Source organism: Plectropomus leopardus, chromosome 2, assembly GCF_008729295.1.
Source record: "Plectropomus leopardus isolate mb chromosome 2, YSFRI_Pleo_2.0, whole genome shotgun sequence".
NCBI lineage: Eukaryota > Metazoa > Chordata > Actinopteri > Perciformes > Serranidae > Plectropomus > Plectropomus leopardus.
In genome coordinates, this window is record NC_056464.1 from 36754700 (window position 1) to 36769137 (window position 14438).

Here is a 14438-nt window from a genome sequence, read left to right on the forward strand (position 1 = left end):
AACCACTGGTGCTCATGGAAGTGAATACTTCAAAAAGGGGGGGGGGGACTTATAACCAAAAAGCTACATTACATAACATCTAATATAGTGTCATAATCATTTCTCACTTGTGTGATGACATTTCATCTCATCAAAGCATTTCAGGTATGATGAATAGTCTTTCAGTAATAAACAAAATATTGATAAAATAACTCAGAGGACTTTTGAAGGTTATCAAACCACAATCAAAACTTGAAACTACCAGAGAGAGAAGACCGATAAATTCATACAAACTAACATCATATGAGTCCGGCTGCAATTCTGCAGATTCATCGGATTCCCTTGATATAACAATCACAATAAGCATGGTGGAAAAATGCCTCATTGACATTTAAAACAGAGATGGCCAAGAGGGCAGCATAAAACTGTTACAACAAGTACAACTGCAACACCACAAGGAGCAAGCACAATCTCCGGTTAAAATGCAACACAGCTCCATTTCAGGTCCTTGTGTAAGCACCTGGGCTCAGATAAGCCCGTCAGCCACATACTCACCACCACAATGAAACATACACAATGAAACTGTCAAACTAAGCCTCACCACAACAAAATGTACTGTACGTGAAGTCAAAAACATCTCTCCAACAGCATGAAATTCGTTGCAAAAGATATTAGCAATACATATCTGCACCACTGCAAACACTACAATGAACCAACAGTAGAGCACAACACGTGAACTGCAAGCTGAATTTCACTGACTTACCTTTAGATGCCTCTGGTTTTCTATGAAGCAAAATTCCGGTTAATTCCTTTAAGTCCACATCCTGAAATGGTCTTTGGTGTGGTATCACTGGCAATGGGCATGAGCGTCGGACGGCTCTGGTTGGTGTCTTGAACGAGGACAGGTAACGGCTCTCTGGGTGGTGTCTTGGACGTGGACAGGTAACGGCTCTCTGGGTGGTGTCTTGAACGAGGACAGGTAACGGCTCTCTGGGTGGTGTCTTGAACGAGGACAGGTAACGGCTCTCTGGGTGGTGTCTTGGACGTGGACAGGTAACGGCTCTCTGGGTGGTGTCTTGGACGTGGACAGGTATGCACGAACAGTGTCTTCAGTTACTGGCTGTGTGGCTAACTTCACAGCGGCTCTCAGTGTCAACTTCGGCGGTCTCTCCTTCACTCTCCCCGGCGGGGGTCAGGAGCTGCCCTTCGGTGTCTGAACCAACAAGTGACGCTGCCCTCAAAACACTTGTCTCTGTTGTTTCCAAGTCAATGTCCGGCCGTGGTGAAGCCACAATTTCCCCCTCTTCACAGTTCGCATTTTGTGGTAAGGAGAGCTGCGTGTCGTTTTTTAGCTAACGCCACTGTCTCGAGGCAACATGCTAACGTTAGCGCTAACCGCCGCTAGCCGTTGTCCGGTAACGTTAACTGACCCTACTCGCAACCGTCGCCTCGTCGTTTTTACCGTTTTTGAAAAAAATACCTTTAACTCTGGTTTTAAAAAAGCTTCTGTTCCCCCTTTTTTTTGGGGAGGTGGAGGGCGGTTTTGAGTACCGCTCTTGTGTACCTTATTCCGCCATGTTTTTTTAACAGTCAGTCAAGAAGTAAAACGGCGCATTCGAAACTAGCCAATCAGTGTCAGCAAGTATCACCATTGGCAACAAACTGGCCAATCAGTACACGGGGTTTATGACATTAAACCCGCCCCACGCAATCGGTATTACTTTATCCCTTTCAGTGTATTTTAGTTTATTTGCACATACACATGTATAGAAAAGAGAGAAAAAGACAATTAAAAAGCTGTGCAGGAGACATTAGAAGCCAAAAATGGTTTATGGAGATACACCCACTATTAAATAACTACAATTATTCATAAAAAGAAATAAAGATAAATAGATAAAAACAAAAACACATTGATTTAAATCAATAAAAATAGTGCAAACTGTTGCCACAGGTAAAAGAAAACTAGTGGGTATTAGTTTTTACAGTTTAGGCTAAAATAGACTGTCCACTGTAGCTGATTTATGGAGCTGAAATATTATACCTTAACTGTATGAAGGTGGAAGAGACGATGTTAGAGGTGAGGAGGTGTCTGATCTGGCGGATCTATTTCTATGAGGAGAGAGCAGGAGGAGGCTGCTCTAGGTGACGTGGGTCTATTGAGGGGAGCTCCACACGTGACTGACTTGATGCTCCTCTTCAGCCAGCAGAGGACAACACGAGAGATTCATCACCCTCATCACCCAGGAGGCAGCATCTGCGCTCGGATCTTAATTTTTGTAACCTTAAATTTGTGCCTTTTCTCCTCTTCGGGTCTGTATTTTATCTATATTTTGTTATTCTTATAGATAAAAACCAGCGCCGGTTTTGTGAGTTGTCCTTCTCAACCTGCAAAGCAAACCTCTATCCGTCCTCTCCAGCGGTTTTTGTGATTTTTAACACTGCCCGGTGTTGTGGATGTGTCGGCCGGCTGCAGCGGTGCTCGCGGTGCTGACCGCCTGTGTCTGCGTGCTACGAGTGTGCGCGGCGGGGAGAAGCCAGCAGCTCAATTACCGGCCGGTCATCGGTAAGATTCAGCCGCATGAAGGGCTATTTGTGTCTGTCCATGTCCGTGCAGTAACCGGCTGACGGATTATGATAGCTCTTATGTAATTCTAATCGAGAATGTTCGAGAAAAGGTGTGTGTGTGTGTTGACAGAGAGTGTGTTTGTGTGTGTGCATGTCCCTCTATTATAGGTTAATGTGATAATGTATGAATGCCACGTCCAATCCTGTGTCCTCTGAGGTGCGTCTCTTTTATTTGCTTTCATGTATAGAAGATGCAGAGAGATTTTATTGAATCTTTTTATTTTCCATATCCCTCCAAATTTTGTTGTAGTTTATCGTCGGTTAATATCGCATACGATGTAAATCATGTCAGATGTCTCCATCTGTGTTTTTAAGGTTGTGTTTTAACACAACAAAAATCCAAAAGTGTTGTCCCTGCTGAAAAAAAAACAGCTTGCCCAGTCTGTTTGACCAGTTTTAGTGTAATTTTTGATGGTTTAGGTGGTTTATCCATTAAAATTCCTGTAAAATTGAAACCACAGAGAAATAACAGTGTTATGAGCAGGAAGTATGACCGGCAAAGGGCCTAAATCAGTTAAGTCTACTGTTATGGGATATACATAAAGATTATTGTGTGCAGCTTGACAGGCTGGTCACTACAGCATGTCTGGCTGGTGGTCCACCCAACTAAACCATCAAAGACCAGCAAGAACTGGGGAAGACAATCTAAGGCCATCTTTGACCAGCTAAAACCAACTAAAACCAGCTTCCAGCTTGAGCTGGGCTTTAGCTGGGGTTTTTTGTTTTTTGGTTTTTTTGCAGGGATTTGAATGACAATAAGTGTAAGTATAACATTTTATAAAGGCCTACTTTTTCTTGTGCTGATACAATTTTGTAAGAGCGGGATGAATGGAAGATGATGATTATGTAAATAGATAAAATGAAAGGCAAGTGGGGAATAAGTTATGCTTTTTTTCCAATTGTGTTCATCTAATAATTATTATGTGCAAATATTTGCTCTATCTATCTATCTATCTAACTTAAAAATTACAGAAAAAAAACTTTAAAATGGTCAGTTTAGCTGTTAAGTTTCAAAAAATTCCTTATGGGGGTAATTCATTTGGGACCCCCTGGGTTGTTTCGGAGAAGGGGCCAGTTGAAAAGCCCTGTGAGCAGAGAATTATGTCAGGATGTTGTTTTGAGCAAACCTGCTGCTTCATTGTGGTCACAACTCTGACAACATTTCCAAACTGAGGCCATGACTTCTGATCTGTGGTTATGAGTAAAGTAGGAGGTCCATTGACTCTGGATTTTACTGTCATAAAAAGGACTGAGTTTGTCACCCTAGTCAGGTGGCCTGTATTAAAAAATGCAAGAGTTTATATTGTGTTTTAAGACAGATTCAAAGTTTGTGATCTTCAATGATTAACATGGTTGTAGGAATATAAAGTGCTGTTACTTACTTAGTTTTAATTGTGCGATGCACTTTGCGTGGCTGAAGTTCTTGCATGACTCATAATAAGTTTTCCAAGAATTTTTTTTTTTTTAATTTTTGGAATTTTCATATTTTCAGACATATATTGTATATAACAGCGAATATAACAGCTAACCAATCTGGTCCCCAGTAGAGTCCCCAAACATTTCTTTCTTCTTTAGTACTTTTAATATACATAAGGTGCCAAAGTGCATAAAACAGCATCAAAACAGAGCTCGATCGTAAAAAAAAAAAAAAAAAGTTAAGTAGTAGTTAAGTGGCTAATGTCCTCAACTCCTGGAAATGTCCTAAAATCTGAAAAACATCCTAAAATCTGAAAAACATCCTAAAATCTTAGAAATGTCCTAAAATCCTCGAGATGTTCAAAATCTGAGAAAAATCCTAAAAACAAGTCTTTGGATTAGTCAAACATCATATGAAGAACAAAACAGACACTTCAATATAAGCAATACAACTATCTTTAAAAAATAAAAACAATGTTTAGCAGCACATAAACATAACATAAATCATATCATCTTTTGTTACATACCAGATACAGTGTCCATTTTAGTGAATAAAATAAAATAAACAAATAAGAGTCCTCCAACCCTACCATTTTTTAGGTACCTAAACATGTTTTGAATATTTATATAATTAATAAAATGTCACCAAACCAAATTTCCTTGCTTCACCTAGCGAGTAATTTCTGGTCGAGTCTGATTCTTCCAGTGATGAAGCCTGTAGTTCATGTCAATGATGCAATGAGACTTTTTCCTGAAAACCGTAAAGACAAATAAAGACAGACGCACATCTCCAGGATGAGCAAGTCAGTGCCTGTAGAAAATTTGATCCTTTGCACCAGTGTTGATATTTTTCTTGTCAAAACACTTCAGCGTCCTTCTCTTTGTTGCTTCCTTGTCTTTTCTGTGTGGTTGGGATTTCTCACACATGCATCAGCTTTTCTATGCACATATCTATATAAATCTGTGTTATGTCATCTGTCTTCTAGGTGTGTTGGCGCAGGAAAATCTTCCAGGAGACCAGTTTGCTCGTGGCTCCTCTTACATCGCAGCCTGCTATGTCAAATACCTGGAGGGCTCTGGGGCCCGGGTTGTACCTATCAGGTAAGCCATTCAGACGTAACATCTTTCACATACTGTACCTGTTAGCTGTCAGAGCCAAAATTAGATTTTCCTGTTATTGATGGGCCTTGAGGCACATTTTTTCTGAAGGACCCCTGCCTCCGCAAAGACACAAAGATTTTTCTTTAGCTTTCCTGAGTGACTCGAGAAAAATGCATATGAAGTGTTCATACTACACGATGTGTTCAAGGACTGTTGGAAATATGAAAATTCAACAATATCTTCTGCGTTTAGTTTCTTGCTTTGATAAATGGTATGATTTTGGTAATATTTATTTTGGCAGAGTCATGGTTTGGAGAACATGTTTTCTTTAAATTTCTTTAACAAAAACAGAGAAAAAAATTTTTAAAAAATAATGAATGATTGAAACATCAGAATTGTAAAAAAAAAAAAAAAATAGAAATGTTGAACATTTTCAGGGTAAATAAGATTCCCAAGTGCATTAAAAAAACATAAAAAATAGAGCTTGTTCATCAAAAAGAAGATTCCTCCCCTGACAGCCCTGCAGAAGTCCAGGCTAAGCCCCCCCCGTGTCCTCAAATCTTAGAAATGGCCCTGCTCTGCACTTCACACCTCTCAGTATAATGTACATAATGCATTTATGTTCCATGTTATCCTAAATTTTCTAAACTTTTTTCCTGGTTGGTTTCTGGTTGTAAAACAGTTGCATTCTGATGTAAATCAACATGTAGTTTTCCCTTTGTGTCTTTTAATGGACCATCTGTTTTGATAAAAAAAACATACATCAAAACAACAATGTGGTTCTCAGCAAGAATAGAAAGACTCAGATTAGGTGCATTCTCATGAATAAGAGGACAAGGCTATACATTATATCTAAAGAGCTCAACTAATTTCAGACTCTGACAGTGGCAGCTCTAATTCCATGACTGAAACTGCTGTGAGTCAGAGCAGGATCACAGTAATGAACAGGTAGTGACATGGTGAAGTAGACTCTTCTAATAAAATGCATACCACTAACAATGAAAAAGATGCCTCTTATGCTAATGCTTAAAATGCAATAAAGGCAGTTTACCCAGGTGCCAATTTCATTAAGTGATCAAATGGCCACTTGAAGCTGACTCTAAAACAGAGTAAATCCTCATAGTCCCCCGTGTAAATATCATGCACACCTTTCTAGCAGATATTAACATGTTTGCAGGCTCATACAAAAACAGTTTTCTTTTCAACATTCATGACAACTGTACGGGGGTGAGTTCAACGTTTACATTTTATTAAGGCTTCAATTTACACGTATTTAAGAGTGGGACTCTTTGAGTGATAGACTGTCTGCCGATGCTGTCGAAATGTTGAGAATAAAGTCGTAATATAATTTCGAGATTAAAGTCGAAATTTCGAGAAAAAAGTGGAAAGGAGAGCGGAGAGCCGCGCCGTCCTCTGTGTACTTGCCCAGCGAGGGCTGCTCGTGGCTGGAGTGATGGCAGTGGGGAGGTACCCCCCTCCCCAGGCGGGCCAGTTCACGCCGGGCCGGGCCTCTGGGACCCCCGCCTCGATCCCACCACGCCCTCGGCGTCTCACCTCCACCACTCTGTGGTGACTGGTGGTGGTGAGGAGGAGGGGAAAACGTTAGAAATTCATCCCGGGGAGCCTGGGTAGTAGCACTACGGCCACGAGCAGCCCTCGCCGGGCAAGTACACTGAAGTTGGCGCGGCTCTCCGGAGCTTCCCCCGGGAGATAGGAGGGGTTACCTCCCCGCCGCCACGCCCCGGCCACGAGCAGCCCTCGCCGGGCGAGTAGACAGAGCTCGGCGCGGCTCTCCGCTCCCCTTTCGACTTTATTCTCGAAATTTTGACTTTTTCTTCGCGACATTTCTTGCCCCAAATTATTTTCTCCATCATAAATGGCCCTAATCCGCTTCCATAGGTTATCTGCTTATATTAATCAACATTTAGTTGTGAGACCCTGCTCTCTCCCCATCAAGTCACAGCCACTTACAGATAAACTAGTGTGCAAAATCTTGTATGCTTGCATGATTAAAATCAGTCCTTGTTTTTCAGTCCCCCTCCCCCACAGACAATTCTTAGCAGTTACTCTTAGGTCGCTTCAACATTTATCTTGATCACTGTTACTCATGGACAAATTATTACACACTGTGAGTTAGTAATCACTTGCCCTTAGGCATGATTACATCATGCGTTATATATTTGTATATGTTTGAGGGAATTCATTTAAAGTAATCTAGCTTGGAAGTTATCAAAGACTCAAATTCCTGTGTTGATAATTTGTCAAACTGTGGTCTAAATGTTGCTCACAGCAAATTTGGTCATGGTTCCTGAATGGTTTCATGTGAGCGGAGCCTGTGCTAATGAGAGGGACGTCACTATAACAGTAGCTTGCATGTTGAGTTCTAGTACAGCAGCCTTTTACAGTCTTTGTATACTTTTGTTCAAATCCGGGCAAAAATAATGCTGAGAAAACCACAGATCTGCTACATTTGTACATTATGATAAAGCAGATACGTTGAAACTTTCTTTTTTATTTAAAAAATGCCGTGGTTAACAGGGGCTAAGGCACCTACTTATGAGGGGGGAGGGGGTGGTGCAAAACCAAAGGGGCAATTCAGATATTTTTTTAAGCTGTGGGGAGGGAGCTGTGTGATATTTTTTGAATTTGGCTGAAATCTGGGGAGTACATTCAACTTTAAATGGTTGTATTATGTATTTATTTTAAAAACCTGCAGAAACCCAAAACCCACAAGTGTGTCTTACAGGCATGTTTTCTTTAATAATCTCAAAAATCAAACCATTAATTGCGGCCAGAAACTGTGAAATATGGTTATTTATGGTGAAAGGAGGGTTATGCATTTTTTTCCTGTCACTCAGGGAGCCTAAGGAAAAAAATTATAGTTCAGGGGTGAGTCATGATATGAAAAATAAACCAAAGTTGATCTCCAGCCATCCCTGACTCTGATAAGTAAAGTATAGTTCTTAAGAAAGATCTAGTTTTAGCTCAAAATATACTTTTCTTGGCACTATTCTCTAACAAACTGTAGTGATGTCTCTAAAGGAGACAAACAAATAAAAAAGTAGCACCTCAGGCTTTTTCTGTCTTTCTCTCTGTCATTTTAATGACTGCTGATAGGAATTGGAATAACTTTTAGCCCTCCCACAGACTCAACATCCTCCTAATGTTGAGAATACATTAATTCTCACTTTTGTGTAGAAAGTCACTGAGGCTAAATGTTCATTACTCTATATGCATAAAATGTTGCTTTACTCCAGACTGATTAAAAATGTATTTGTCTTGGATCGTTAATGGGTTTAACTATTCATTTAATACCTTCTTTGTCTTTTTTTCACCAGAATCAATCGCACAGAAGAAGAATATGCCAACATATTCCGCTCAATAAATGGGTGAGTTAACCTTTTTGTCACCTTTGTGTTTGTTCAGCTCTTCATATGAGACTTATCTTTTCTTGCCATCTGTCTAATAATAAAACAAGTCTTAGCCTGGATTTTGGCTTTAATACACAACAACAGTGATACTCAACTTATGGCCAGCAGGCCAAATCTGGCCCCTGATAATATTCCACTAATATTCCTTTTGGCCCCACCCCCAAGCATTTTCTAATTCACAATCCAACAAAATTATACAAATTTCCTAAAATCCTGTAAATGTCATAAAATCTTGTAACATGTTTTTTGCTGCTGTGATTGGCCTCCTGTCATTTTGCAGAATGGGCTCTCAAGCTAAGCAAGTTGAGTATCTCTGATCTTTGACCTGCTCATGTCCTCTCTGTCAGTTGCTCACAATTTTAACATTTTCTGTTCAATGTAAGCTGTCTATGTTGCCCTCAAAATATATCACGTTTTGACGTGTAAAAGCAGTGAAAAAGTGATATCAGCCCGTGTGAAAGATATCAAAGCCTGAATGTAAACAGGAAACTGTGTCCTCAGGTTGTTGCTGCCGGGAGGAGATGTAGATCTTCAAACATCGCAGTTCAGTCGAGCTGCCAAGATCTTTTACAACTTGGCTCTGAAGGTAAAATATTTGACTTGTTCAACTGACTGCCAAGATGATGTGACATCTCAAGATGACACTTAAAAAGATTTCATGGATTTATTTTTCCAAAAAGAGCCATGTTTAGCCTCGGCTGTGTGAATGTGTGCAGGGACTGAAGCAGCTGGGTTTAAGTGAAATGGAAGAAATGACATTATCATCGTTGTTACCTCCTCATTCCTCACTCTCTCGTCCTCTGCAGGCCAACGATGCCGGGGACTACTTCCCCATCTGGGGGACGTGTCAGGGCTTCCAGCAGCTGTCCGTCCTCACAGCCAACAAAAACCTGCTCACCCTCACTGACACCAAGGCTGTGGCTCTACCTCTCACTCTCACACCAGGTACTCAATCTCATCACTGTGTTTCGGCTCTGGTTCTGCCTGCTTGGCTTGTTTACTCTTGAAATATCACATTATATATTTTTAAAAATCTTTTCCTTCCTGACGAGTTTAGTTGGAAAAGTAAAATGTGTTCCACCCAAATTTGCAGGAGGGGAGAGCTGATCCCATTCACCAGAGTTTCAGATAATTGAAGGGGGCTTTATTTACCTCAGCTGCAGGGGGCATCAGGCTTTTATTAGGAGCACGCTTATATTGATGTTTTATTATTGTTTTCAATCTCTTATTTTTTTGACATGATTTTTCTTTTATGGAAACCTTGCTAAATAATATCGAAACAAATATTCTTATTTTATCCTTATTTGCTTTGAGATCTAAAACGGTGTCAGCCATGGTGCTTGTAAGACAACATGAGAACGATTATATGCACAATATAGTCTATTTTTGCCTTTGTGCCAAAACAAGATAAAATTCCTACTAAGCTGTTTATATGGCTAATGAGAATTAATATTCCACTAATATTCCTTTTCCTCCATTTTTTTATCAATGTTTCCTAGAGGTGGCAGATTTGTCGACAGTATGAATACAGCGTCCCCCTTTCCTTACTTAAAGTCTTTCTTGATGTTTAAAAGTAGGTGTGTTTCTCTTTCCAGCCAGATGTGTGGGCTTTACTTTTGAGCATGCACGTGTACACCAGCCTTGCAAACTGTTGGCGAGTTAGTTTGTTAATGTTGTATCAATGACAACGCACAGAGATGCCCTTAAAAAAACAAGGAACCATGTGTCACAAACTCCCAATGAAGACACATATTCTGAATGTGCTGTACACGTGGCCAAAGACCTATAATCTGAATATTCTCAGCATATCCTACATCTTTAGAAAATGATACATTTGGAAAAAGGTCTAAATCAAAATATTTAAACTGAATATTCTTGTTACATGACTTGCATTAAATCCAGAACACTGTCATATTTGAAATAATGGTGAAATATTAATTTGCATGTAAAAATAATATCAAGTGGATGGTTTCCATGTAAATTAGAGGGGACATGCAGTATGTTTTTACTGAATTCTTTGGACTGTTATCCTGGAAATCTATGAAACTGTACTGGAAGTTCAATAAAAGATGTTAAAAGGTACAAAGATACTGATGAATGTCACGCGTGACATACCGCAATGTCATAAGCTCTATTTCATGAAAATCTTGACACTTTTTGTAATGTTTTGAATGATAATGAATAATTAAGATTATTTTTTAACAGTTTCTGTGGGATTTCTTTTAATGAAATCCTCCTTGAAAATTATCTAAAGAGCAATGTTTCCTGTTTGATCTGGGCTGCAGATTGTGATCTGTATTTGAGCCACAGCAGTTTCACTCGTGGTGCGTAATGCGTTAGGATATGGGCGGATCCCATGCAAATGAGACAAAACACTGCTCTCAGTGGCACATCAATCGATTATGAAAATGTGACTTTTGAGCTCTGCTGAGTTTTTAGGCGAGCTGCAGTTGTAAAGACAAAGTACACACAATATATTATTCATACTACATTTAAGGAGTGTTTTAAATTATCATTTAATCGTATGTCACTGACCCCTAACTCTGGTCCGGCTGTCAAATAATGATTCTAATAGCAGATTTGATCATGACATTTGTATTAAACAATTTGTTCTAATTAATTTTAAAATTAACTGTGACTCCCTCTCTTGGTGTTGTCTTATCTGCCTGTTTGGACTTTCTGCCTTGCCACAAATCTGTGTCCGTCCTCCAGCGGCCCAGTCCAGCCGTCTGTTCCGAAGTTTTCCCAAGGACCTCCTGCAGTCTCTGGCTACAGAAAACATCACTTCCAACTTCCACAGATGGAGTCTGTCTATACAGGTATTTTCTGCTCCCTGCTCCACTTTCTTTTCTTATTTTTGCAAATTACTATAAAGCATAATCACCTGCTGTCATGGCCAGAATCTGTCAGAGTTGTTATTATTATTATTCTTTTCTGATTGCTCTGCTTTACTTTAGAAGTCAGCAAAGTCAGTACTCTTTGAAGTACCAAGCACACTGATCCAATACTGAAAGGTGGAGCTTGAAACACATCAGTCTGTTTATCAGTTTATAGAGAATCAAAACTCTTCCTCAGACCACACTGGACTGTCAGCTCTGTTACTATAGTTACAGGTTTATATACATTAGTCATCTGTAACTATAAAATAAAAGGATGTTTTGCTGTCTTCGCTCTATACTGGTTAACTGTTTGCAGCTATAGACTCTGTAAAACAGTTAAATTCACTGCTGCTCAAAGGCTGCTGGCAGCAGCTACCAGCAACTTAAAGGTGAAAAGTTTTTTTGCGCGTTACTCAATGGTCAACAATGTCTGTCTCAGTAAGATTTTTATTCAGTGTCCTTGAGCTGCTTCACTGTTTGAACCAACAGAACTATAGCCGCAACGCCAAGCTGAAGAGGTTTTACAAGGTCCTGTCCACTAACAATGACGGGAAGAAAGAATTTATCTCCACCATGGAAGGTACCATTCGCGTTATGCCGTGTCATTCACATTGCTCACTATACAATTGTCATAAACAAAAGGTTAGAGCAAATGCACAGTGCAACAAAATTCAGACTACTGTGATTTTGGCCAGATGTTATCATCACCTCATAACTGAACTGGAGTTGTTGTTGGAATCACAGAGATGTGAAACAGGGGTAATGATGATTCAAAGATTGTGATGGTCCTATCTGAAAATAAGAACTTTTCTTAAGATGTTTTTTGGGATTCATTTTTCTCTTTATTTTGTTATTGTTTTTGTCCACTAACATGTTTCTGGCTCTCCTCAGCCTACCGCTACCCATTTTATGCAGTGCAGTGGCATCCAGAGAAAAGCCAGTTTGAGTGGATAGATAAGCCGGGCATGATTCACTCCTTGTCCGCTGTAAGAGCCTCCTTCTACACTGCCAGCTTCTTTGTCTCTGAAGGTAACCTGTGGCACCTGTATATACTTATTTCCTCTGTCAAGATGTTACTATTTTTATACTGTAATAGTATGTACTGAAACACTATTTGTCAATTTTTTGCACGTTTCCTTGCTCTTTACTAAAATGTTTTTAAAAGGCTAGGTCACTATTTTTCACCATAATGATTGGCCACCAGCCAAAAAAGATTAGATTATTTCTGCTTTTAATCAAGACACACTTTCTCTTTCTTCACCTTCTCTGTTTCCCTCCTGCTTTCTGTTCTTTCTCTCCTGCAGCCATGAAGAGCCAGCACCAGTTCTCCAGTTCTGTGGAGGAGGAGCGAGCTCTCATCTACAACTTCTCTCCCGTCTACAGAGGCATGCACGCCATCTTTGTGCAGAACTATTACTTTGATTGACGGACTCTACCGAAGACGACCTTGGCCCAAGTATAAAACCAAACGCTATGGTGTCGTCTCTTCCAGTAGCCTCAAACTCCAAGTCAGTAATTAGCAGTTTAGCTTAGCTGGTTTGCACAGTAATATGAAATGCAGAAGTGCCAACAGAAGTGATGGAACGCAGTGATATATGATACAATAACAAAATAATAAAACTAAACGTTATGTTCAAAAAGGTTTTTTTGAATCTAATATTAGATAAATGACAGGTATGAATTTACAAAAGTGGCAACCACATAGACGCATGCACAAAATCCACACATGAACAAGATCATGTTTTGGCTTTGGGGGCACAATCCCCACCGGAAATGCAACAATGTTTCCGTAAAAAACAACTGCTTTTCATGGCACTATCCTGGCATGAAAAGCAGCGACAAGTCGTTAAAAAACATCCAAGTTTGGTGGCTGAAAAGATGCTGCAAACAATTGGTTTAGTTGTTTTTTGCTCTTAACAGTGGTCTGCATCTTGGCTGGTGTCACGCCATCCAACATCCTCTCCACTTCCATAAGACAAAGTCAGCTAATTTACTGAAAATCACTGTAGAAAGATGATATGAAATATGTTATGAAATGTAAAAATGTGACGTATTTGTGGTGTGCAGAAATGTACAAAGCCAGCATGTATGATTTGATCATGAGCCAGAAGCTACTGAAGGTCAGTTAGAGTGTGACAAACTGCTGTTTTAATATCAGTGTGAAATAATGAATGTGAGTCCTCAGCATTATTTCTGTAGAAACTTAATTTCCACCTACATATCTTCTTCCTCTGTCTTGTTTTTATCCTAAAGTACCACACAAGTTGTTTGTTCATCAGTATCTGTAAGATACACAGTAATCAGTGTGTATGCCCGTCAGTGAGAAATGAAAATTTGATCACCAACTTCTCTTTTTAAAGGAACTGCTATTATCACCAAGGTTTGTATAGTCATGAAAAAACCTGTAAAAGTAATGGAATTTGCAAATAGCTATTTCCAGGCCTGGAAAACTAAAAATATACTGAAAATTATGGAAAAGTCATGAATTTTTATTTCACAAACCTGTATAATTACACCCCCCAAAGAAAAGCCATAAATTGTGAGAGAAAAATATTACCATTTTTTAAAAATTAAAAATGACCAACAATCTATAAAGAAAACAATTGCCAAGAATTGTAAAGACAAAAATATCAATTTTCCAGTTAAAAATTGCCAGAAAATTTTGATGAGAAAAAAATTACCAAAAATATTTAAAGGCAAACGAAAATTGCCACAATATTGTAGTATCAATGGTAATTTTAAGAGAATGTATGGTCTTTAAAATTAAAAACTTTAAAATCATGGAAATGCATTGGCAAACTGTATGAACCCTGTATTATGAAGATGTATAATGCTTGTGAGTTTTTTTCCCAAAAATATCAATGATTACACCTCTCTATGGACGAGTCTTGAGAAAGAGTTCATCATGACATGATTGTATTTCTGTTTGTCTTTATGGCATTTCAACATTTTTATTCTTCAACTAAAGAGTATTTTGTATATCATGTGATCAGAGAATGCTACATAT

The 14438-nt window shown here is 39.2% G+C and overlaps 1 protein-coding gene across 1 annotated transcript; it reads left to right on the top strand.

The window, feature by feature from the left end:
- Nucleotides 1-2247: 2247 nt before the first annotated feature.
- zgc:171566 lies at nucleotides 2248-13192 on the top strand. The gene is made up of 9 exons (XM_042503985.1): nucleotides 2248-2542; nucleotides 5007-5121; nucleotides 8460-8510; nucleotides 9054-9138; nucleotides 9359-9497; nucleotides 11265-11371; nucleotides 11921-12011; nucleotides 12323-12460; nucleotides 12736-13192. Exons 1-9 carry the CDS (start codon nucleotides 2434-2436, stop codon nucleotides 12855-12857), a joined length of 957 nt encoding a protein of 318 aa, XP_042359919.1. The 5' UTR covers nucleotides 2248-2433; the 3' UTR covers nucleotides 12858-13192.
- Nucleotides 13193-14438: the final 1246 nt, after the last annotated feature.